Genomic DNA, 24,176 nt, shown 5'->3' with positions numbered 1-24,176 from the left:
AGTATTCCCAGCACCATTTGTTGAAGAGGCTATCTTTTCTCCGATGTATGTTTTTGGTGCCTTTGTCTAATATAAGATAATAGTAGTTAGGTCCATTAGTCTCTGTGTCCTCTATTCTGTACCATTGGTCTACAAGTTGATTTTGTTGCCAATTTCATGCTGTTTTTGTTACTGTTGCTCTGTAGTATAGTTTAAGGTCTGGTGTAGTGATGCCACCTGCTTCACTCTTCTTGCTAAGATTGCTTTAGCTATTCTGGGTCTACTTTTTTCTATTTGTATGAAATTGTCATTGGGATTTTGATTGTAATTGCATTAAATCTGTATACTACTTTTGGTAGTGTGGTCATTTTGATAATATTTATTCTGCCTATCCAAGAACAAGGTAGATATTTCCATCTTCTAAGGTTTTCTTTAATTTCTTTCTTTAGCATTCTGAAGTTTTCATTGTAGAAGTCTTTCCCTTCTTTTGTTAAGTTGATTCCCAAGTATTTGTGTGTATACACACACACACACACACACACACACTATTGTGAATGGGGTAGTTTTCCTCATTTCTCTGTCAGAGGATTTGTCACTGATATACAAAAATGCCTTTGATTTATGAGTGTTGATTTTACATATTGCTAATTTGCTGAATTCATTTATTAGTTCTAGAATTTTTCTGGTGGAATTTTCTGGGTCTCTAGGTATAGAATCATATCTTTGTCAAATAGTGCTAATTTGAGTTCTTCTTTTCCTATTCGTATCTCTTTAATTTCTTTAGTTTGTCTAATGGGATACTATTCAGCATTAAAAGAGAATAAAATCATGGTATTTGTAGGTAAATGGATGGCGTTGGAGTATATAATGCTAAGTGAAGTTATCCAATTCCAAAAACCAAATTCTAAATGTTTTCCCTGATAAAAGGATGTTGATTCATAATGGGGTTGGGGTAGGAGCATGGAAGGATTAGATATATAGAGCAAAGGGAAGGGAGGGAAAAGGAGGACACATGGGGGTAGGAAAGACAGTGAAATGAGAGGGACATTATTACACTAAGTGCATGTATAAAGACACAAATGGTGTGATTCTACTTTGTGTACAGCCAGAGATATGAAAAATTGTGCTCTATGTGTATAATATGAATTGTAATTTATTCTGCTGTCATAGATAACAAATTTGAGTAAAAATTTAAAAAATAGTTTGGTTGCTTTTACAAGGGTCCTACATATTTCCTGTTAGATTTATTTTCATAAATTTATAGCTGCATTCTAGTTTGCTGCTAAATATCTCTTCTTTTTATGCATTATCACTCTTGATTAACACAGTGTTGATGGTGCACTACTAATCAATTATCCCTGATGGATTAGTATCTACCCACTCTCAAAACACAGGAGGGTCAGTAGGAGTCATTGCCCTGTGTTTACCATATTTTTGTGGATCAAATATACATTCTGGGGTCCACAGTGTCAGCTGTATGGGAAGCACATGTCTAAAGAGCAAAGGTAAATGGAAAGAATCAAGAATTGGAAGGAAATGTGGAAGGAATGTTCTAGAAGCATCAGGTCCCCATTCCTCATGATTTCTCATTAGAATCTCATCTTTTCTGTGATCTCTACAGTTTTATATATCAAATCACTTTTAGTTATGCCTATCATTTGTAGTGAATATTAACATTAAGAGACCCAGCATCAGATATTTTGTTTAATGTCAATGTCTAAACAAAGGCCTCAGGCTGTAGGCTTACTATCTTTCAAAATTACAAGAAGTACTTCCACTTTAATTGCAGTTTACAAATCAGAGGGGGAAGATGCCTGCCAATTGCTTCAGTAAACCATGGAAAATGGCCATTACAGGTAAAAGTCAATCACTGTAGGCCTTTAAGCCACTCTCATGCTATGACATATTCCACTCCCCAGTATTCAAGATAGGCTACTCTGAACATATATTTGATCATTTTGTATCTATATCACAGAGGTCTAGATGAAACAATCATAACATTCTGAAATATGTTTTTCATGATTGTAGACTGTGCAGAGTGATCAATACATAGAGTATGGTACATAACTTCTATTCATGAATACATTATTACATGAAAAACACAGGTATGAGGAAGGCATCTCACTAAATTGGTGGTATTTTTACCTCAGCCATCTGGAAATGGAAAAGAAGATTGAATTTTTCATCTCCAGATTCCTATCAACCAGTGAAATATTACAAAAGAATATGTACTTTTGAAATTAAAACCAAGTACTGTGTTTAAACCATTGTAACATAAGGAACACCTTTCTAATTGAAGACTTGGGTAGGCCATAGTAATACCCATCTTTTAAAATCAGGTGATCTTGGTTTGTAGAACAGTGCACACATGCATCTGAACCACACTCTGACTGTGCACTGTTTATACCTCATCATTCGCAAGAATTTATTGATCCTTGAGAACTACAGGTGAGGATCACCTGTCTGTGTACAGTTGATAGCAGAATGAGATTTCTAAGTCATATATTATTCAAAACATCTGTTCCATGGCTTCTGGGTGAAAGGAATTTCTTAACATAATACTAGAACATCATAAATGATCCATAAGTACTTGAGGATTTGTTTAAAGATGAGAAAAGAATGTTCAGTTTTCAATGATGCTGCTGCTTGGGTCTCTTTCCACAACTCTGATACTCAGCCAAAGCTCTAAGAATGCTCAGTGAATGAACTTTACACTTTTCATGACCTAATCAGACTACAGGAGGATTAGGTCTCATTGATTTGTGAAGAATAAATCTCTAAAGCTGAGTGCTGCACTGCAAATGCAGATGATGTATATTCTGCAGCTGCTGGGTGGAACACTCTGTAGGTATGTTCACTTGATGTATAATGTACTCTAATACTATGTTTGCTTGTTGATATCTTGTCTAGATAACCCAGTTATTAATGAACTATTAAGACATCATTAGCATTGCATTCAAGTTTATTTTCCCTTTAAATCTTATATTTGTTTTATAAAATTGTGTGTTCTGTTCCATATGCATTTATAATCATTATATCTTTTAGATGGTTTGTTCAACTTACCACTATGTAGATACCTTCTTTGTCTTTTCTAACAGATTTAAAGTGTGCTTTTCATATATAATCATATATGGTCACCATCATGACTCAGAAAGAAGAAAACAAACAGCAGCAACAACAACATAAAATAAATAAGCTACATAAATACAGTAATAATCAATTATACTTAACAACAACTAAAACAACAGTAACCATAGATAAGAGGAAAAATAAATTAATAAGAAAGTCAAATGTTAATAAAAGAAAAAATAACTCAAGAAGAAATAAGTAGGGAGGAAGATTGGAAATTAAAAAAAAATATATATATATATATGCAAGAAAATGGAAAAATGAGAAAGAAAAAAGAGAAAATTTCTTTTAAGAATTTTAAAAATAAATAAATTAAGAAAATATACTAAGATATAAATAATTTAAAATGTGTCAAAATTCTTTTCAGGTAAAATATTTACACTGGAGACACCTCATTGCAGGTGATCTAACATTTGAAAGCACCAGGTATGTGGGGTTATTAGCCTACAAAAGAAACCAATTGTAATTTCTCTCTCTTCCCTCCAAATGTTCTGGGATTTGGTGTGATATGAAGGCTGCACTGAGATCCTCATTTCCTGCCATGGAGGGTAAGAGAAGGTTGATGGGGCTGGCCATCACACTACAGTGATTTTGTTAGGAAACCTGGGAAGCATTGCAAAACAAAAGTCAAAGTCACCACAAGCCCTTTTTTAAGTGCTTTGTGGATCCCACTATTAGGCACACACTTGTTCCAGAGACCTCTAGTCATTGCCCATGGAAGTGTCCTAGTCATTGCCCATGGAAGTGTCCTAGTCATAGTGGATCCTTGGAATGCCTGTGAAAAGTGGTGTAAGCAATCAAATCATTGAGCTCCACCCTGTAGAGGGGATGTGGGAATGCAGTGAACTGTCAGATGTGTTCTCTGAGCTCTCTGCCCTATGTGCAAGCACATGTGAATGGAATCACTATTCTTCACAGAGAGAAGGACCACTTCCTAATGAGGTTTCCAGGCCCTTCCCTGCCACTCAATCCTCTCAGTATGTTTGCAACAGGCACTGTCCCTATCTGAGACAGTAGAATGATAATGTTTTCTACCCCATCACTGTAGCAAGGTGACCCAGGGACCCTGAATTGATTGATTTATATATTTTTTTTATTCCCTATAATAAAAAATTCCCCTCTCAAGATAGCTTCTGGTTATAGCAAGCACTCTGAGAGCTTGCTAAACATTGCCATGAATTCTCTAAAGCTCTGTTGTTGTGCAAGAGGAGTCCCTCTTAGAACAATTCCCCAAACTTGATCTGAAGCTTATAAGAATCATGTGTTTCTCCCATAGCTAAGACTGCTGCTCTGCTGACACCATCTGGGTTGTCTGCACTCTCCAGCTTACCTTATGCTTACAGGTTTCCTCCCTCACCAGGCAGCTGAAGTTGATCTTGTAAATTACTTTGCACTTTTCTCTGGGCTGCCTTAATACTTCTCTGAGTTATTAAGAATTCTCATCATTTATTTAATTAGTTCTAAGTCCTCTCTTTCTCTTCTTACAATACAGTTTCCACTGTGTTCCCTGATTTTTTTTATTCTCAGACTCACAACAAAGATAATTCTATTCTGCAACTCCCTCTCCCCATTAAGAACATCTATTTTTGAATAATAACAACTCCTGACAGGAAATCCAAGCCATTATTTGATTTACTTGAAGAAAAAGTAACATTCTATGATTCCTAGTGGCATCTGAGCAATGTCAGCAACTGACATCATCTTTTTGGTAGGTTGCACAGTCTATCTAAAGTGTACCCCATGCACCCCAACTCTACCCCACTATGAATAAGCCTCCTTATATCAGAGAAAACATGACCTACCTAACTTCTACTTGAGACTACTTACTAGATTACAATGAGTTTAATTCCTTTTGTTTATGCACTATTAATTTTCCTATTTGTTTTCATAGGAACTGAGACTTAGTGCTACCCTGGAGTAAAAACTCCATAGTCTTACCCAGAAAACTCTGCATTCTGAAAGCTTAGTTTGTGGGAGACAGTAGAACACATCTCATTCTCTTTGTCTTTTTTTATTATTAATGTTTTTATTATTAATGACAGCAGAATGCATTACAATTCATATTACATATATAGAGCACAATTTTTCGTATCTCTGGTTGTACACAAAGTATATTCACATCAATTCATGTCTTCATACATGTTCTTTGGATAATGATGTCCATCACATTTCACCATCATTTCTAACCCTGTTCCCCCTTTCTTCCCTCCCACCACACTGCCCTATCTAGAGTTTGTCTATTCTTCCCATGCACCCCAACTCTACCCCACTATGAATAAGCCTCCTTATATCAGAGAAAACATGTAGAATTTGTTTTTTGGGGAATGGCTAACTTCACTTAGCATTGTATTCTCCAATTCCATCCATTTACATGCAAATGCCATGACTTTATTCTGTTTTATTGCTGAGTAATATTCCATTGTGTATATATGCCACATTTTAAAATTGAAATCTCAAGATGTTTAATAAAAACAAATTATCTTCTCCACTTAACACTTGACTTTCTAACTGTACAGTAAATTGCATTGTAGAGAGTACACCTCTATCTTCAGACTGTACCTTCTTTGGATGGAATTAAGATGTAACTAGAAAATTTTAAGAGAAATAAATGGGAAGTTGGATCAACTAAGGTAACAGCAGATATATTACATGCAGAAGTTAATATTTTTTAATTATCTCTTTAAAAAAAAAAAAGGATGCAGTTAAATTGGAGGGGAAAAAACTTATAACTGGACAAAAAAGAACCTAGACTCAATATATAAAAATGTTTCATAATAGGTTGATGGTGGTAGTAAAAATTAGAGAAAAAAAAGTAATCTTTCTGGAACATCATTTTTCTTTTTTTTAATTTTTTAAAATTTTGTAAATTTATATATAACAGTGAAATGCATTACAATTCTTATTACATATATAGAGCTCAATTTTTCATATCTCTGGTTGTATACATAGTTATTCACACCAATTCGTGTCCTCATACCTGTACTTTGGATAATAATGATCGTCACATTCAACCATCATTAATTACCCCATGCACCCTCCCTTTCCCTTCCACCCCTCTGCCCTATCTAGAGTTCATCTATTCCTCCCATTTCCCCCCTCCCTATCCCACTATGAATCAGCTTCCTTATATCTGCATTTGGTTTTTTAGGATTGGCTAACTTCACTTAGCATTATCTTCTCTTACTCCATCAATTTACCTGCAAATGCTATCATGTAATTCTCTTTTATTGCTGAGTAATATTCCATTGTGTATATAAACTACATTTTTCTATCTATTCATCTACTGAAGGGCATCTAGGTTGGTTCCACAGTTTAGCTATTGTGAATTGTGCTGCTATAAACATTGATGTGGCTGTGTTTCTATAGTATGCTGCTTTTAAGTCCTTTGGGTATGGACCGAGGAGAGGGACAGCTGGGTCAAATAGTGGTTCCATTCCCAGGTTTCCAAGGAATCTCCATACTGCTTTCCATATTGGCTGTATGAGTGTACCTTGTTCTCCACACGCTTGTTGTTTGTATTCATAGCTGCCATTCTGCCTGGAGTAGGATGAAATCTTAGAGTAGGTTTGATTTGCATTTCCCTAATTGCTACAGATGATAAACATTTTTTTCATATTTTTGTTGATTGATTTTGTATTTTCTTCTGAGAAGTGTCTGTTCAGGTCCTTGGTCAATTTATTGATTGGGTTATTTTTTTTTTTTTTTGGTGTTTAGCTTTTTGAATTTTTTATATTCCGTGGTGATTAGTGCTCCATCAGATGTGTGGAAGTAAAAATTTGCTCCCAAGATGAAGGCTCTCTATTCACCTCACAGATTGTTTCTTTTGCTGAGAAGAAACTTTTAAGTTTGACTCAATTCCATTTATTGATTCTTGATTTTAATTCATGTGCTATAGGAGTCATATTAAGGAATTGGGGCCTAATCTGACATGTTGGAGATTAGGGACTACATTTTCTTCTATTAGACTCAGGGTATCTTGTTTAATTCCTAGGTCCTTGATCCAATTTGAGTTGAGTTTGTGCATGGTGAGAGAGAGGGATTTAATTTCATTTTGTTGCATATGAATTTCAGTTTTCCCAGCACCATTTGTTGAAGAGGATATCTTTTCTTCAATGTATGTTTATGGTGCCTTTGTCTAATATAAGATAACTGTAGTTAGGTGGGTTAATCTCTGTGACCTCTATTCTGTACAATTAGTCTACCAGTGTATTTTGGTGCCAATACCATGCTGTTTTTGTTACTATAGCTCTGTAATATAGTTTAAATTCTGGTATAGTGATGCCACCTGCTTCACTCTTTCTGCTAAGGATTGCTTTAGCTGTTCTGGATCTCTTATTTTTCCAGTTGAATTTTATGACTGCTTTTTCTATTTAATATTTATTTTTTAGCTCTCGGCAGACACAACATCTTTGTTTGTATATGGTGCTGAGGATTGAACCCGGGCTGCAAGCATGCCAGGTGAGCGCGCTACAACTTGAGCCACATCCCCAGCCCCTGCTTTTTCTATTTATATGAGGAATGCCATTGGGATTTTCATCAGAATTGCATTAAATTGGTATAGTGCTTTTGGTAATATGGTCATTTTGGTAATATTAATTCTGCCTATCCAAGAGCAAGGTAGATCTTTCCATCTTCTAGGGTCTTCTTTGATTTTTTTCTTTAGGGTTCTGTACTTTTCACTGTTAGATCTTTCATCTTTTTCATTAAGTTGATTCCCAAGTATTTTATTTTACTTTTTTGAGACTATTGTAAATGTGCATGGGCTCTCTCTCTTCCAGTGAGGAAGTCCATGGAACAGAGTAGAGGAGAGTGTGGCTGCAGAGTCATTATTCAAGACCTCTGGAGACCAAGCAGAAAGTAGGTCTGACTTTATTCAGCAGTTACCATGTATATATATTTAGCCAGTAGCTAAGCAAACAGACAGCCACTAATACAATTTCTGACCAACTGTCCTTACAACAACCAATTTAAGAGTGGGCTGTGGAGCAATCACAGGGATTGCAACATATGGCCTTACACCCAGGGCTGTGCCTAGGGGGTAAGCGGTTTGCCACTCACACACCTAGCACAGGAGAGGTGCTTTGCCACTCACATGCCCCTAACATATGTCATGTATGCAGTACTCTGTGCACTTGTCCCACATAAAGGGAGCAGTTTTCCTCATTTCCCTTTCAGAGGATTTGTCACTGCTATACAGAAATGCTTTTGATATATGGGTTTGATTTTATATTCTGCTATTTTGCTAAATTCATTTACTAGTTCTAGAAGTTTTCCGGTAGAATTTTTTGGTTTTTCTAGTTATAGAATCATTTCAACAGCAGATAGTGCTAATTTGAGTTCTTCTTTTCCTGTCTATATCCCTTTAATTTCTTTTGTCTGTCTAAATGCTAGGGCCAGTGTTTCAAGAACTATGTTAAATAGAAGTGGTGAAAGAGGACATCCCTGTGTTGTTCCATTTTTTAGAGGGAGGGAATTCTTTCAATTTTTCTTTATTTACAATGATGTTGGCCTAGGGTTTAGTTCAGATTGCCTTTATGATGTTGTGATATGTTCCTGTTATCCCTAATTTTTCTAGTGTTTGGAACACGAAGGGTGCTGTATTTTGTCAAATGCTTCTTCTGCATCTATTGAGATGATCATATGATTCTTTAAGTCTATTGATGTGATGAATTACACATTAATTTTTATATATTGAACCAAACTTGCATCCCTGGGATGAATCCTACTTGATCATGGTGCACTATCTTTTTTATATGTTTTTGTATTTGTTTTGCCAGAACTTTATTGAGAATTTTTGCATTATGTTTATTAGAGATATTAGCCTAATGTTCTTTCTTTGATGTCTGTTTGCTTGGTTTTGGGATCAGGGTGATATTGGCCTCATAGAATGAGTTTGGAAGTGCTCCCTTTTTTCTGTTTACTGAAATAAATTGAAGACTATTGTTATTAGTTCTTCTTTAAAGGTCTTGTAGAACTCAGGCCTGGGCTTTTCTTGGTTTGTAGGCTTTCGATGGTGTCTTCTATTTTATTGCTTGATGTTGGTCTGTTTAAATTGTGTATATCATCTTGATTCAATTTTGGCAAACCAGGGATGGGGCTGTAACTCAAAGAGAGAGTGTCCGCCTAACATGTGTGGGGCACTGGGTTCAATCCTTCACACCACATAAAAAAATAAATAAAGATATTGTGTCCAACTACAACTAAATTTTTTTAAAAAAATCTGAATATATCAATTTGGGCAAATCATATTACTTAAGAAATTTGTCAATGCCTTCAATATTTTCTATATTATTGAAGTACAAGTTTTCAAAATTATTTCTAATTATCTTCTATATTTCTGTAATTTCTGTTATATTACTTTTTTTCATCACATTTGCTAGTAATTTGAGTTTTCTCTCTTCTTCTCTTTGTTAGTGTAGTGTATTTATTTTTTCAAAGAACAGACTTTTTGTTTTGTCAATTTTTTAATTGTTTTGTTTTCATTTCATTGATTTCAGCTCTGATTTTAATTATTTCCTGTCTTCTACTGCTTCTGGTGTTGATTTGTTCTTCTTTTCCTAGGGCTTTGAGGTGTAATGTTAGGTCATTCATTTGTTGACTTTTTCTTCTTTTAAGGAACGAACTCCATAGAATGAACTTTCATCTTAGTACTGCTTTCATAGTGTCCCAGAGATTTTGATATGTTTGTTGTGTCTATGTTCTCATTTACCTCTAAGAATTTTTTAATCTCCTCTTTAATGTCTTCTATAACTCATTGTTCAGTAGCGTATTGTTTAATCTCCAGGTGTTGGAGTAATTTTTATTTTGTCATTTATTTTGTCATTTCTAATTTTATTCCATTATGATCTGATAAAATGCAGGGTAGTATCTCTACTTTTTGTATTTGCTAAGAGTTGCTTTGTGTCATATTATATGTTCTATTTTAGAGAAGGATCCATGTGCTGCTGAGAAGAAAATGTATATTCTTGCTGAAGGATGAAATAGTTTATATATGTCAGTTAATTCAAAGTTATTGATTGTTGTTTTGAGATCCATAGTTTGTTTGTTCAACTTTTATTTGGAAGATCCAGTGGTGAGAGAGGTGTGTTAAAATTACCCAAGATGATTGTGTTGTGGTCAATTTGACTCTTGATCTTGAGAAGAATTTGTTTGATGACCATAGATGCTCCATTGTTTGGGGCATATATATTTATAATTTTTATGTCTTGTTGGTGTATGGTTCCCTTGAGCAGTATGAAATGTCCTTTTTATCCTTTTTGATTGACTTCAGCTTGAAGTCTACTTTATTTGATAGGAGGATGGAAACCCTTGCTTTCTTCCACAGTCCATGTGAGTGGTATGATTTTTCCCAACCTTCACCTTCAGTCTATGTATTTCTTTTCCTATCAGATTAGTCTCCTGGAGGGAGCATATTGCTGGGTCTTTTTTAAAAATCCAATCTACTAGCCTTTGTCTTTGGTTGGTGAGTTAATGCCATTAACATTCAGGGTTATTATTGAGACATGATTTGTATTCTAGCCATATTTGTTTATTTTTGTTATTTAACTTGACTTGTTTTCTTCTTTGATTAGTTTTTCCTTTAGGGTAATACCTCCCTCTGCTGATTGTCATTGTTGTTTTTACATTCATATTTTCCCAAGGATGTTTTATAGTGTCAATTTTCTAGCTGTAAATTCTTTTAACTTTTGTTTATTATGGAAAGTTTTATTTAATCATCAAATCTAAAGCTTAAGTTTGCTGGATACAAGATTCTTGGTTGGCACTAATTTTCTTTCAGAGCTTGATAAATGTTGTTCCAGGATCTTCTAGCTTTCAGGGTCTGTGTTGAAAAATCTGCCATTATTCTAATTGGTTCCCCCTATATATATAATCTGATTCCTTTCTCTCATAGCTTTTAATATTCTCTTCTAATTCTGTATTTTGTGCCTTTTCATTATAATGTGCCTTGGTGTAGATCTGTTGTGATTTTGTACTTTTGGCATCCTATAGGCTTCTCAAATTTGGTTTTCCAATTAATTCTTAATGTTTAGAAAATTTTCTGGTGTTATTTCATTGAATAAATTGCTCATTCCCTTGGTTTGGAACTCTATGCCTTCCTCTATCCCAATAACTCTTAAATTTGGTCTTTCTATGTTACCCCATATTTCTCGAATGTTCTCTCATGATTTCTTACCATTTTCACTGTGTGGTATACATTCTTTTCAAGATTATATATTTTGTCTTCATTGTTTGATGTCCTGTCTTGCCAGTGGTCTACTATGTTGGTAATGCTTTCAATTGGACTTTTAATTTGGTTTATTGTTTCTTTCATTTCAAGGATTTCTGTTTTTTGTTGTTGTTGTTGTTTTGTTTTTAGAACCTCTATCTCCCTGTTGAGGTGATCTTTTGCTTCCTGTATTTGTTTATGTAGCTCTTTGTCGAAATGATCTTTTACTGCCTGCATTTGCTGTATTATATCATCCTTTAATTCACAGAATATTTTAATCATGTACATCCTGAACTCCTTCTCTGTAATTTCTTCTGCTGTGCTGGCCATGAATTCTAATAATGTAGTATCATGATTTGTTTGGGGCCCTTTCTTCCCTTGTCTTTTTATCTTGCTTATTTTTCTTCCCTTCTAGCATTGTGGGTCCAAGGTGTTATTGTTTTTACCCTATGGCTTAGAGTTCTCCTGTAGGGTTCCAATACCTCTCCTTTGTAAGGAAGGACACTGTTAACAGATCCCAATATCAACAATATACCACCTATAACCAATTAATTGCTATTAAGATGTTTATAGTCTGGTCACAATTTACAGAAATGTAGAATTTGATTATTATCTATAATATAATCAATAGGCTTGAAAAAGTGTCTACAGTTTCTGACATTGGACAATGAACTGGAGGTGAGGCATAGGATGATATGCTGAGGAGGCAGGATGTGAGGATATAGAGTTAATATATCTTAGGATTTATGAAAGATAAATCTAATAAAGAAGGCTAGTAGCAAGAGAATAGGCTGGAAGTAATTTTGGGTAGACAAGTACATGGGAAGAGAGTAGAGAACATAAAACAAACACACATATGTATTCAGAAAAATAAAGGGTGTTAAATAGTAAAAATTGGAGGGGAAAAATAAGGTATATACAACACACCTATAATATATTATTCAAATGTCCCAGTCCTCAAAATCCTAATTCATGCAAAGTACTTGGTTTCACCTATGTTGGGGATTTTAGGGTGGGAGGATAGAGAAAGAGAAGAAAAAGAAAGGGAAAAAAATCCTTAAAGGAAGAAACCAGGATTATTGATTGTTTTGGAGATCAGTATCTTTCCTGCTTCCCTTCTCATCCAATAGGTAGGGTTTTCTGGTATCTCCACTCTCAGGATGGTGAAGGTAACCATGGTGGGAGGGCTGGGTATGTGGAAGTGAAGTGTGACACCTGCCTGTCTCTGCAGGGACACTGCACCTTAAGGGTCATTTTTTGGGACCACTCATATGACTTGAGTGCCCAGTTCTATCTCCCTATCTTGGCTGAAGATTGCCCAGTTCCTGGTCTATTAGTCTACAAACTTTTGCCTAGTTTCCCTCTCCCTTAGCAATTCCTAATTAAGAGACCTGTCTCACTGGGGCTCCTGTGTGTGGCACCCTGGTCTCATTGCATACTGTCCCACTGAAAGCTGTTTTGTGTTGGGCAGTTGCTCTGCCAGGTTACCACTGCTGGGAGAGTGGGAAGTTGGGAACTGGGTATCTGGCCTGCTGGAGTTCCAATCTGATGGCTGCCCCCACTAAATAGGGCAAGGAAGGTGGCCCAAGTTGGAGGTGATTCGCTTCCAGCACTGGGGTGTTGTGTGGGGTGGAGGAAGTTGGGCAATGGCCCTGTGCAATGTGTTCAGACATGAGCTATGTGATGTTTAGTACTGCAGATTTTGGCTGTCTTCAGAGCTGTGAGATGTCCCCAGGTGCAGGGAGGTTGCTGTGTAGGGAACTATGTCAGTAGCTGACGAGTGGAGTCACAAGATGGAGGCAACTGGGGAAGCCCTTTGTTGATAGTTGGGGGTCCACAGGGGAGTGGCAGCCAGAGTTTCTGTGGGTAGGTAGCAGCTGACTGTCCTGCATGGGAGTGGACAATGAGTTTAATTCCTTTTTTTTTTTTTAACACAATTAAGTTTTCTACTTGTTTTGATAGCAACTGAGACTTAGCTGCTACCCTGGTGTAACAATTCCATGTCTTACCCAGCAAACTCTGAATTCTGAAAGCTTAGTTTGTGGGAGGGAGTAGAACCCTTCTCATTCTCTTTGTAAATGCAAACATTGACATGATTCTTTCTCCTCAGAGACTGCACAGCTTCGCCTGGTGGATGGAGACAGTCGATGTGCAGGCAGAGTGGAGATTTTTTACCAGCATTCCTGGGGCACTGTCTGTGACTACAGCTGGGACCTGAATGATGCCCATGTGGTGTGTAGACAAATGGGCTGTGGAGTGGCCCTAAATGCTGTGCACGAGGCACTCTTTGGGGAAGGATCAGGGCCCATCTGGCTGCATGACCTGAAGTGCACAGGCAAGGAGTCCCATGTGTGGAAGTGCCCTTCTCTAGGCTGGGGACAAAACTACTGCACACACAAGTTGGATGCAGGTGTCATCTGCTCAGGTATGGCTAGTGAATTCCCACTGTATTGGAGAATGAAAAGGTCTAAGGAAGTGAGTGTCTTACCCTTGGGGGAGTAGTAAAAGAACAGTCCATTGAGGCAGAGAGGTTCTTTCATAGACCTTGAGTGTTTGAAATACCTGCAGATCATGGGCTTCATTTATTTCCCTTCTTGTAAATTTCAAATATTGTTTTTTTCTTTTCTCAATTCTCTTTCATGATAAGATAAGTTTGTTGTAGGATGATTCCACTTAAAATAAATCTTCATAATTTTCTTTCTCTAATTTACTATTTTTAGAATTATACATAAATTACCATGCATTCTCTGTTTGCAACACTTTTCAAAAAACACACAAGAATGAGGCTTTGCTTTTCTCTGTTGAAATGAATGTTTATATATGTATAGCCAGAGATAATTTTGCACTGGGTCAGTAGGTGTATGGGCACAGGGATGGGATTAAACACCCCTCAGGAGAATTTTGAATTACTGGAAAGTTGCAATTCTTCTTTCCCTATTTAGACATGAGAATTCTTAGCACATTGGCAGGAAGAGCTAGAGAACTGTGAATTAAGTGCCCTGAGTCACAGTCTTTCCTTCCATCATTACTACAGTAGATTCTCATTACATTTCCTTTTCAAAGCAGCATCTATATAAACTCATACTTGGGATGGTTAATGTAACCCAGTTGTGGCTAATGTTGAATTCCATAAAATGTTAATGTATAATTTATTTATTTTGAGAGAGAGAGAGAGAGAATTTTAATATTTATTTTTTAGTTTTTGGCGGACACAACATCTTTGTTTGTATGCAGTGCTGAGGATCGAACCCAGGCCGCACGCATGCCAGGCTAGTGCGCTACCGTTTGAGCCACATCCCCAGCCCTTAATGTATAATTTATTATGGTAAGAGAACATGTAGTTTAGGATCAGGATATTTATTCAGTGATCTCCCACAAATACACTGAATTAACTGCTGTTTACACACCAAACTAGCTTGATAAGAGAAAAATAAACCAGGTGAATGCCTGCTTTTAGTATATTAAAAAGAAATGACATATTCAAGAGGGAGGAAGTTTAGAAGTTTCCAGCCTCAAGCAGCCCAGCATGAAGACAGATGCATCCTTCCTGGGGAATGGAAAAGAAATCAACCTTAGGCTTCAGATTTAAAACCCAGGACAAGAACTGCCAGAATGAAACCTGGTATCCTGTAGAGTCTGACAACACTGATTTCTATACCAGTGCCCTCAGACTGAGAATCTAGAACTGTGTTTAGTCATCAAAAAAAGACGGTCTCCACCTCCACGCCTCCAAGCTACCTTGGCAGAGAGGGAAGCAAGACTCTACTTGCTAAGGAGCAGGGCACAGGGCTGGCACAGTACTTTGTCTTGGAGCTCAGTGCTAGGCCCACCATGAGGTAGTGATACTCAGCACTCAGTGGGAATTAGAGGTCTCAACTGTAGATCAGAGACCATAGGGCGAGAAAGACCTGAGTGCTGGTGGGACATATTCAAGTAGAGCCTGTGGTTGGTTGCAGGAGTCCTAGTCTTTGAGACTACCTCAGCAGCAGGCGGTTCATAGCATTGAGGGTCTTGGTGAATTCACAGTTCTGTGTTGTCCTAGCAGGCTGTTTTCTAGGGTTGTGAAATAAGCATGGCAGCATTGGTGGCCACAGGACCACCCTCCTCATTCCTCCCCAAAGCCCAGACAGCACACTATGGAGAAAGTAGAGAGTTAAGTCTCTGCTTGGGAGGTGAAAATTTAGTGGGCCACCCAGATTTGACCTGGAACCTTTGGATCTTTACATGTTATAACACACCTCACAAAGATGAAAAATAAAGAGTATCAAGAAATCAACTTCCTCTTATATGTAATTTTGTATGACAATGAGGGTTTTCTTCCATTACCATGCAATTTCCCTTCTCTGTCCCTTTCCCTCCCACCTCTCGTCCCTGTTTAATGGTAATCTTCTCATGCTCTTCCTCCCTATTCTGTTCTTAGTTGCCCTCCTTATATCAAAGAAGACATTTGGCATTCGTTTTTAAGGGATTGGCTAGCTTCACTTAGCATAATCTGCTCTAATGCCATCCATTTCCCTGCAAATGCCATGATTTTGTCATTTTTTAGTGCTGAGTAATACTCCATTGTGTATAAATGCCACATTTTTTAATCCATTCATCTATTGAAGGGCATCTAGGTTGGTTCCACAGTCTAGCTATTGTGAATTGTACTGCTATGAACATTGATGTAGCTGTATCTCTACAGTACGCTCTTTTAAAGGTCTTTGGGGAATAGTCCGAGAAGAGGAATAGCTGGGTCAAATGGTGGTTCCATTCCCAGCTTTCCAAGGAATCTCCATACTGCATAGGAAGGGCAGCAGAATACAACAGACACTAGTATGGCAATATGTAAATCAATGGATGTGTAATTGATGTGATTCTGCAATATGTATACGGGGTAAAAATGGGAGTTCATAACCCACTTAAATCAAATGTATGAAATATGATATGTCAGGGATCCAACATGGCAGCGAGAGGGGAGGCAGCGCTTTCAGTACCTCCTCAACAACGGGGTCAGAGAGACGCATGGATACGCTTAGATTCGACCTGCTGAGAAACTCCTAGCAAAATTCCACTAAAGAGAGACCGGCCAGGAATCGGTAGGATTTTTGGAGGTGACAGTCTGCGCTAGACGAGTGAATCTCCGCCACGCAGCGCAGAGGTCCAGACCCGCCAGCCGCTGACCGCGCGACTTGGCGACTGTCGGCTGCCTGCACGCGGCCCCCGCATCAGGGCGGATAGCCTCCGAGGCGCAGTGCAGCAGGAGCGGTGCAGGGACTCTAGGAAGAGGTCTCTCGCCAAGCCTTCATGAAATAGCGAACCGGGAGCTGAAACCAACCAGAGTCAGACCAGTCCCACCCCTCCCTTCGGACACTCCGGCAAGGAGCCTGGGGCCCGCCATAGCAGAGTGGTGACATCACCAGAGTTCCACTGACAGAATTCCTTCCCAGCGGAATCCACGTTAGCAGGTGTGTGACTCCCACCCCCTCCAGATACAAGCAGCCAGGAAACCTCGGGAATCTCTCCGGGGGCGTGTCTGTAGGGAAGCAGAGAGGATTCCAGATCCCCACCTCCCCTTAACACCAGCGGCGACACCCAAGATCTTAGCCGCCAGTTTATGGGGGCGTGCCCACCAAAGGGGTCCGGAAAAATTAAACTGTTGGTTCCCAGATCACCCCACCACAGCACTGGGGCTTAGATGAATGACAGAGAGGGTGTTCATCGTTCGGGATATAGGACACGCGGTGGGGCTGCAAGTGTAATCAGATCCTTGGGGAACCGCCTCTGGTGAACAGGACCTGGCTGGCTGGCTGGGAGGAGGAACAGGGGGAGGAGCCAGATAAGTGAAAGGGCTCTGGTCTAACAGGATTGAGAGACTCCCAGGAGCCACCATACAGGGATTTCTGTCAGCACATAGAGGGCAGAAGCTCGGCTCAGAGGGCACAGCTCCGCCTATTGGAAGAGAAGAAAATGGGATTCAGCCATAGAACAGGGGATGCCAGCATGGCAGAGATCTGATGTGATCAGAGAGCGGCCGAGGAGAGAACTTCATCGGTGCCAGCGGCGACGGAAACAGTTGGTCCCCTGGTAGGGAGGGTGAGTCACAGATACCCGAGTCTCTCTCGCTTTGTCGTCGAGCCAGAGGGGAGGAGCAGGGCCGCCGCCTGCGCCCGCAAGGTAGGCAGACCTGCGACCAACCTGCAGATCAGGCCCAGCGGTCTGCAGGCGTGGTAGGAGGGGCAGGGCAGAGCCGCCGCCCGCGCCGGCAAGGTAAGCAGACCTGCGACTGACCAGCGGATCAGGCCCAGTGGCCTGCCAGCGTGGTACACACTTCACCCCAACTGGAGTAGGGGCAGAGCAGAGCCTTCGCCCGCGCCCAGATCAGGCCCAGGGGCCCGCCTGTGTGGTGGTCAAGTGACCCCAATTGGAGTGGGGGCGGAGCGGAACTGACACCCGTGCCCGCAAGGTGGGCAGACTGGCGACCAACCTGCAGATCAGGCCTAGCGGTCCCCGGGCGTGGTAGGAGGGACAGGGCAGAGCCTTCGCCCCCACCTGCAAGGTAGGCAGACCTGCGACAGAACGGCGGATCAGGCCCAGGGGTCCGCTGGCGTGGTAGACACCTCACACCAATTGGAGGAGGGGCAGAGCAGAGCCCCCGCCCGCACCTGCAAGGGAGACTTTTCAACTACACAAGAGCAATATAAATATATAGGGGGGGAAAAATTTCAAAAACACAACAATTTCACCAAGAAGAAAGAAACGCAAGCAGTATGAAAAGACAAGGAAAGAAAGGACTACAAGCAATGCAGGTCAACTCAACTTTAGAAGAGGTAACAGCTGCAGCAGATGGAATGTCAGATAAAGAATTCAGGATATATATGCTCCAGATGATCTGGAGTATAAAGGAAGACATTAGACAGCAAAATCAGACAATGAAAGATCACTTCGACAATGAATTACACAAACAAATCCAGGAAGCAAAGGATCAACTATACAAGGAGATAGAGGTTATAAAAAACAAACAAACAGAAATCCTAGAAATGCAGGAAGCAATAAACCAACTTAAAAACTCAATTGAGAATACTACCAGCAGAGTAGAACACTTAGAAGATAGAACATCAGACAATGAAGACAAAGTATTTCAACTTGAAAAGAACATAGACAGCTCAGCAAGACTGTTAAGAAACCATGAGCAGAACATCCAAGAAATATGGGATAACATTAAGAGACCAAACTTAAGAGTCATTGGGATACAGGAAGGTATAGAACTCCATACCAAAGGAATGAGCAATCTATTCAATGAAATAATACGAGAAAACTTCCCAGACTTGAAGAATGAGACAGAATCCCAAATTCTAGAAGCCTACAGGATGCCGAATGTGCAAAATTATAAGAGATCCACACCTAGACACATTATAATGAAGATGCCCAACATACAGAATAAGGAGAGAATTTTAAAAGCTACAAGAGAAAGGAAGCAGATTATATTTAGGGGCAAGCCAATCAGGATAACAGCTGATCTTTCAACAGAGAGTCTGAAAGCTAGAAGATCCTGGAATAACATATTTCAAAGACTGAAAGAAAATGGGTTCCAACCAAGAATTGTGTATCCAGCAAAATTAAGCTGCAGGATGGAAGATGAAATTAAAACCTTCCACGACAAACAAAAGTTAAAAGAATATGCAGCTAGAAAACCATCTCTTCAAAACATCCTGGGCAAAACATTACAGGAAGAGGAAATGGAAAATAACAATGAAAACCAACAGTGGGAGGTAGGACAGTAAAGGGGTGAAAATAATCAAAGAGGAAAACAAACCATGTTTAGTAACATAAATAAACAAATATGGCTGGAAGAACAACCCATATCTCAATAATAACCCTAAATGTTAATGGCTTAAACTCACCAATTAAGAGACACAGGCTAGTAGAATGGATCACAAAACAAGACCCAACAATATGCTGCCTACAGGAGACGCATTTGATAGGAAAAGACACACATAGGCTGAAGGTGAAAGGTTGGGAAAAATCATATCACTCATATGGACTTCGGAAACAAGCAGGAGTGTCCATACTCATATCAAACAAAATAGATTTAAAGCCAAAGTTAAACAAAAGGGATAAAGAGGGACACTACATACTGCTTAAGGGAACCATACACCAACAAGACATAACAATCATAAATATATATGCCCCAAACAATGGTGCAGCTATGTTCATCAAACAAAATCTTCTCAAGTTCAAGAGTCTAATAGACCACCATACAATAATCATGGGAGACTTCAACACACCTCTCTCGCCACTGGACAGATCTTCCAAACAAAAGTTGAATAAGGAAACTATGGAACTCAATAACACAATTAATAACCTAGACTTAATTGACATATATAGAATATACCACCCAACATCAAGCAGTTACACTTTTTTCTCAGCAGCACATGGATCCTTCTCAAAAATAGATCATATATTATGTCACAGGGCAACTCTTAGACAATATAAAGGAGTAGAGATAATACCATGCATCCTATCTGATCATAATGGAATGAAACTGAAAATCAACGATAAAAGAAGGAAGGAAAAAGCATACATCACTTGGAGAATGAACAATAGGTTACTGAATGATCAATGGGTTATAGAAGACATCAAGGAGGAAATTAAAAAATTCTTAGAGATTAATGAAAACACAGACACAACATATGGGAATCTATGGGACACATTGACAGCAGTTCTAAGAGGAGAATTCATTGCATGGAGTTCATTCCTTAAAAAAAGAAAAAAACAACAAATAAATGATCTCATACTTCATCTCAAAATCCTTGAAAAAGAAGAGCAAAACAACAGCAAAAGAAGTAGAAGGCAAGAAATAATTAAAATCAGAGCCGAAATTAATGAAATCGAAACAAAAGAAACAATTGAAAAAATTGACAAAACTAAAAGTTGGTTCTTTGAAAAAATAAACAAAATCGACAGACCCTTAGCCATGCTAGCGAAGAGAAGAAGAGAGAGAACTCAAATTACTAGCATACGGGATGAAAAAGGCAATATCACAACAGACACTTCAGAAATACAGAAGATAATCAAAAATTATTTTGAATCCTTATTCTCCAATAAATTAGAAGATAGTGAAGGCATCGATAATTTTCTTAAGTCATATGATCTGCCCAGATTGAGTCAGGAGGATATAGACAACCTAAACAGACCAATATCAATTGAGGAAATAGAAGAAACCATCAAAAGACTACCAACTAAGAAAAGCCCAGGACCGGATGGGTATACAGCAGAATTTTACAAAACCTTTAAAGAGGAACTAATACCAATACTTTTCAAGCTACTTCAGGAAATAGAAAAAGAGGGAGAACTTCCAAATTCATTCTATGAGGCCAACATCACCCTGATACCTAAACCAGACAAAGACACATCAAAGAAAGAAAACTTCAGACCAATATCTCTAATGAACCTAGATGCAAAAATCCTCAATAAAATTCTGGCGAATCGAATACAAAAACATATCAAAAAAATTGTGCACCATGATCAAGTAGGATTCATCCCTGGGATGCAAGGCTGGTTCAATATACGGAAATCAATAAATGTTATTCACCACATCAATAGACTTAAAAATAAGAACCATATGATCATCTCGATAGATGCGGAAAAAGCATTTGACAAAGTACAGCATCCCTTTATGTTCAAAACTCTAGAAAAACTAGGGATAACAGGAACATACCTCAATATTGTAAAAGCAATCTATGCTAAGCCTCAGGCTAGCATCATTCTGAATGGAGAAAAATTGAAGGGATTCCCTCTAAAATCTGGAACAAGACAGGGATGCCCTCTTTCACCACTTCTGTTCAACATAGTTCTCAAAACGCTGGCCAGAGCAATTAGACAGACGAAAGAAATTAAAGGCATAAAAATAGGAAAAGAAGAACTTAAATTATCACTATTTGCAGATGATATGATTCTATACCTAGCAGAACCAAAAGGCTCTACAAAGAAACTATTAGAGCTAATAAATTAATTCAGCAAAGTGGCAGGATATAAAATCAACACGCATAAATCAAAGGCATTCCTGTATATCAGCGAGAAATCCTCTGAAATGGAAATGAGGACAACCACTCCATTCACAATATCTTCAAAAAAAAAATAAAATACTTGGGAATCAACCTAACAAAAGAGGTGAAAGACTTATACAATGAAAACTACAGAACCCTAAATAGAGAAATAGAAGAAGATCTTAGAAGATGGAAAAATATACCCTGTTCATGGATAGGCAGAATTAACATCATCAAAATGGCGATATTACCAAAAGTTCTCTATAGGTTTAATGCAATGCCAATCAAAATCCCAACGGCATTTCTTGTAGAAATAGAGAAAGCAATCATGAAATTCATATGGAAAAATAAAAGACCCAGAATAGCAAAAACAATGCTAAGCAGGAAGTGTGAATCAGGCGGTATAGCGATACCAGACTTCAAACTATACTACAGAGCAATAGTAACAAAAACAGCATGGTACTGGTACCAAAACAGGAGGGTGGACCAATGGTACAGAATAGAGGACACAGAAACCAATCCACAAAACTACAACTATCTTATATTTGATAAAGGGGCTAAAAGCCTGCAATGGAGGAAGGATAGCATCTTCACCAAATGGTGCTGGGAAAACTGGAAATCCATATGCAACAAAATGAAACTGAATCCCTTTCTCTCGCCATGCACAAAAGTTAATTCAAAATGGATCAAGGAGCTTGATATCAAATCAGAGACATGCCGTCTGATAGAAGAAAAAGTTGGCTATGATCGACGTACTGTGGGGTTGGGCTCCAAATTCCTCAATAGGACACCCATAGCACAAAAGTTAATAACTAGAATCAACAAATGGGACTTACTCAAACTAAAAAGTTTTTTCTCAGCTAAAGAAACAATAAGAGAGGTAAATAGAGAGCCTACATCCTGGGAACAAATCTTTACTCCTCACACTTCAGATAGAGCCCTAATATCCAGAGTATACAAAGAACTCCAAAAATTAGACAATAAGATAACAACCCAATCAACAAATGGACCAAGGACCTGAACAGACACTTCTCAGAGGAGGACATACAATCAATCAACAAGTACATGAAAAAATGCTCACCATCTCTAGCAGTCAGGGAAATGCAAATCAAAACCACCCTAAGATACCATCTCACTCCAGTAAGATTGGCAGCCATTATGAAGTCAAACAACAACAAGTGCTGGCGAGGATGTGGGGAAAAGGGTACACTTGTACATTGCTGGTGGGACTGCAAATTGGTGCAGCCAATTTGGAAAGCAGTATGGAGATTTCTTGGAAAGCCACCATTTGACCCAGCTATTCCCCTTCTTGGTCTATTCCCTAAAGACCTAAAAAGAGCATGCTACAGGGACACTGCTACATCGATGTTCATAGCAGCTCAATTCACAATAGCAAGACTGTGGAACCAAACCAGATGCCCTTCAATAGATGAATGGATTAAAAAAAATGTGGCATTTATACACAATGGAGTATTACTCTGCATTAAAAAATGACAAAATCATAGAATTTGCAGGGAAATGGATGGCACTAGAGCAGATTATGCTATGTGAAGCTAGCCAATCCCTAAAAAACAAATGCCAAATGTCTTCTTTGATATAAGGAGAGTAACTAAGAACAGAGTAGGGATGAAGAGCATGAGAAGAAGATTAACATTAAACAGGGATGAGAGGTGGGAGGGAAAGGGAGAGAAAAGGGAAATTGCATGGAAATAGAAGGAGACCCTCAGGGTTATACAAAAGAACATACAAGAGGAAATGAGGGGAAAGGGAAAAATAGTACAAGGGGGAGAAATGAAGGTTAGTAGAGGGAGTAGAGAGACAAGAGGGGAGGAGAGGGTAGGGGAGGGGGGATAGTAGAGGATAGGTAAGGTAGCAGAACACGACAGTCACTAGTATGGCAATATGTAAATCAATGGATGTGTAATTGATATGATTCTGCAATCTGTATATGGGCTAAAAATGGGAGTTCATAACCCACTTGAAGCAAAGTGTGAAAGATGATATATCAAGAACTATGTAATGTTTTGAACAACCAACAATAAAAAAAAAAGAAATATGATATGTCAAGAGCTTTGTAATGTTTTGAACAACTAATAAAAAAAAGAAAAGAAAAAAAAGAAATCAAGAGAAAAGTAACAAACAACACATAGGGGTGGCCTAATTCACCTGATGGCAGGCTTCTCAACAGCAAACATATAGACCAGAAGTGAGTACCATGATATTTTCATAGAGTGAAATTAAAACCTGCCAATCAAAAATACAGAACACATTCACAATAGCTAAGTTGTGGAACCAACCTCGATGTCCTTAAGTAGATGAAGGGATAAAATAACTGTGAGATATAATATATATATATATATATATATATATATATATATATATATATATATATATATATATAATGGAATATTACTCAGCATTAAAAGAGAATAAAATCATGTCATTTGCAAGTAAATGAATGTAGTTGGAGAATATTATGCTAAGTGAAGTAAGCCAATCCCAAAAAACTGAAGGCTGAATGTTTTCTCTGATATGTGGATGTTTATCTATAATGGGGATGGGTGCAGGGAGAACATGGGAGGAATGGAGGAACTTTACATAGAGTAAAGGGAAGAGAGGGGAAGGAAAGGGACAGGTGGATAGGAAAGATGGTAGAATGAGAGGCACATCATTACCCTAAGTACATATATGAAGACACGAATGATGTGACTCTACTTTGTGAACAAAGAGACAAGAAAAATTGTGTCCTATATGTGTACTATGAATTGAAATGCATTCTGCTGTCATGTATAACAAATTAGAATAAATAAATAAATGTTTAAAAATACAGAACA

At 38.3% G+C, this 24,176-nt stretch overlaps 1 protein-coding gene across 1 annotated transcript in view; it reads left to right on the top strand.

The window, feature by feature from the left end:
* LOC114104822 (uncharacterized) overlaps positions 1–24,176 on the top strand; it is a 419,591-nt gene that overhangs the window by 123,581 nt on the left and 271,834 nt on the right. The window contains 1 exon segment of the mRNA XM_071609308.1: positions 13,425–13,739. Coding sequence (XP_071465409.1) covers positions 13,425–13,739 — 315 coding nt within the window.

The sequence above is a fragment of the Marmota flaviventris genome, chromosome 3 (genome assembly GCF_047511675.1).
Source record: "Marmota flaviventris isolate mMarFla1 chromosome 3, mMarFla1.hap1, whole genome shotgun sequence".
Lineage (NCBI taxonomy): Eukaryota > Metazoa > Chordata > Mammalia > Rodentia > Sciuridae > Marmota > Marmota flaviventris.
The sequence above is the reverse complement of the archived record's forward strand: the minus strand, read 5'-3'. Positions and strand labels throughout refer to the sequence as shown.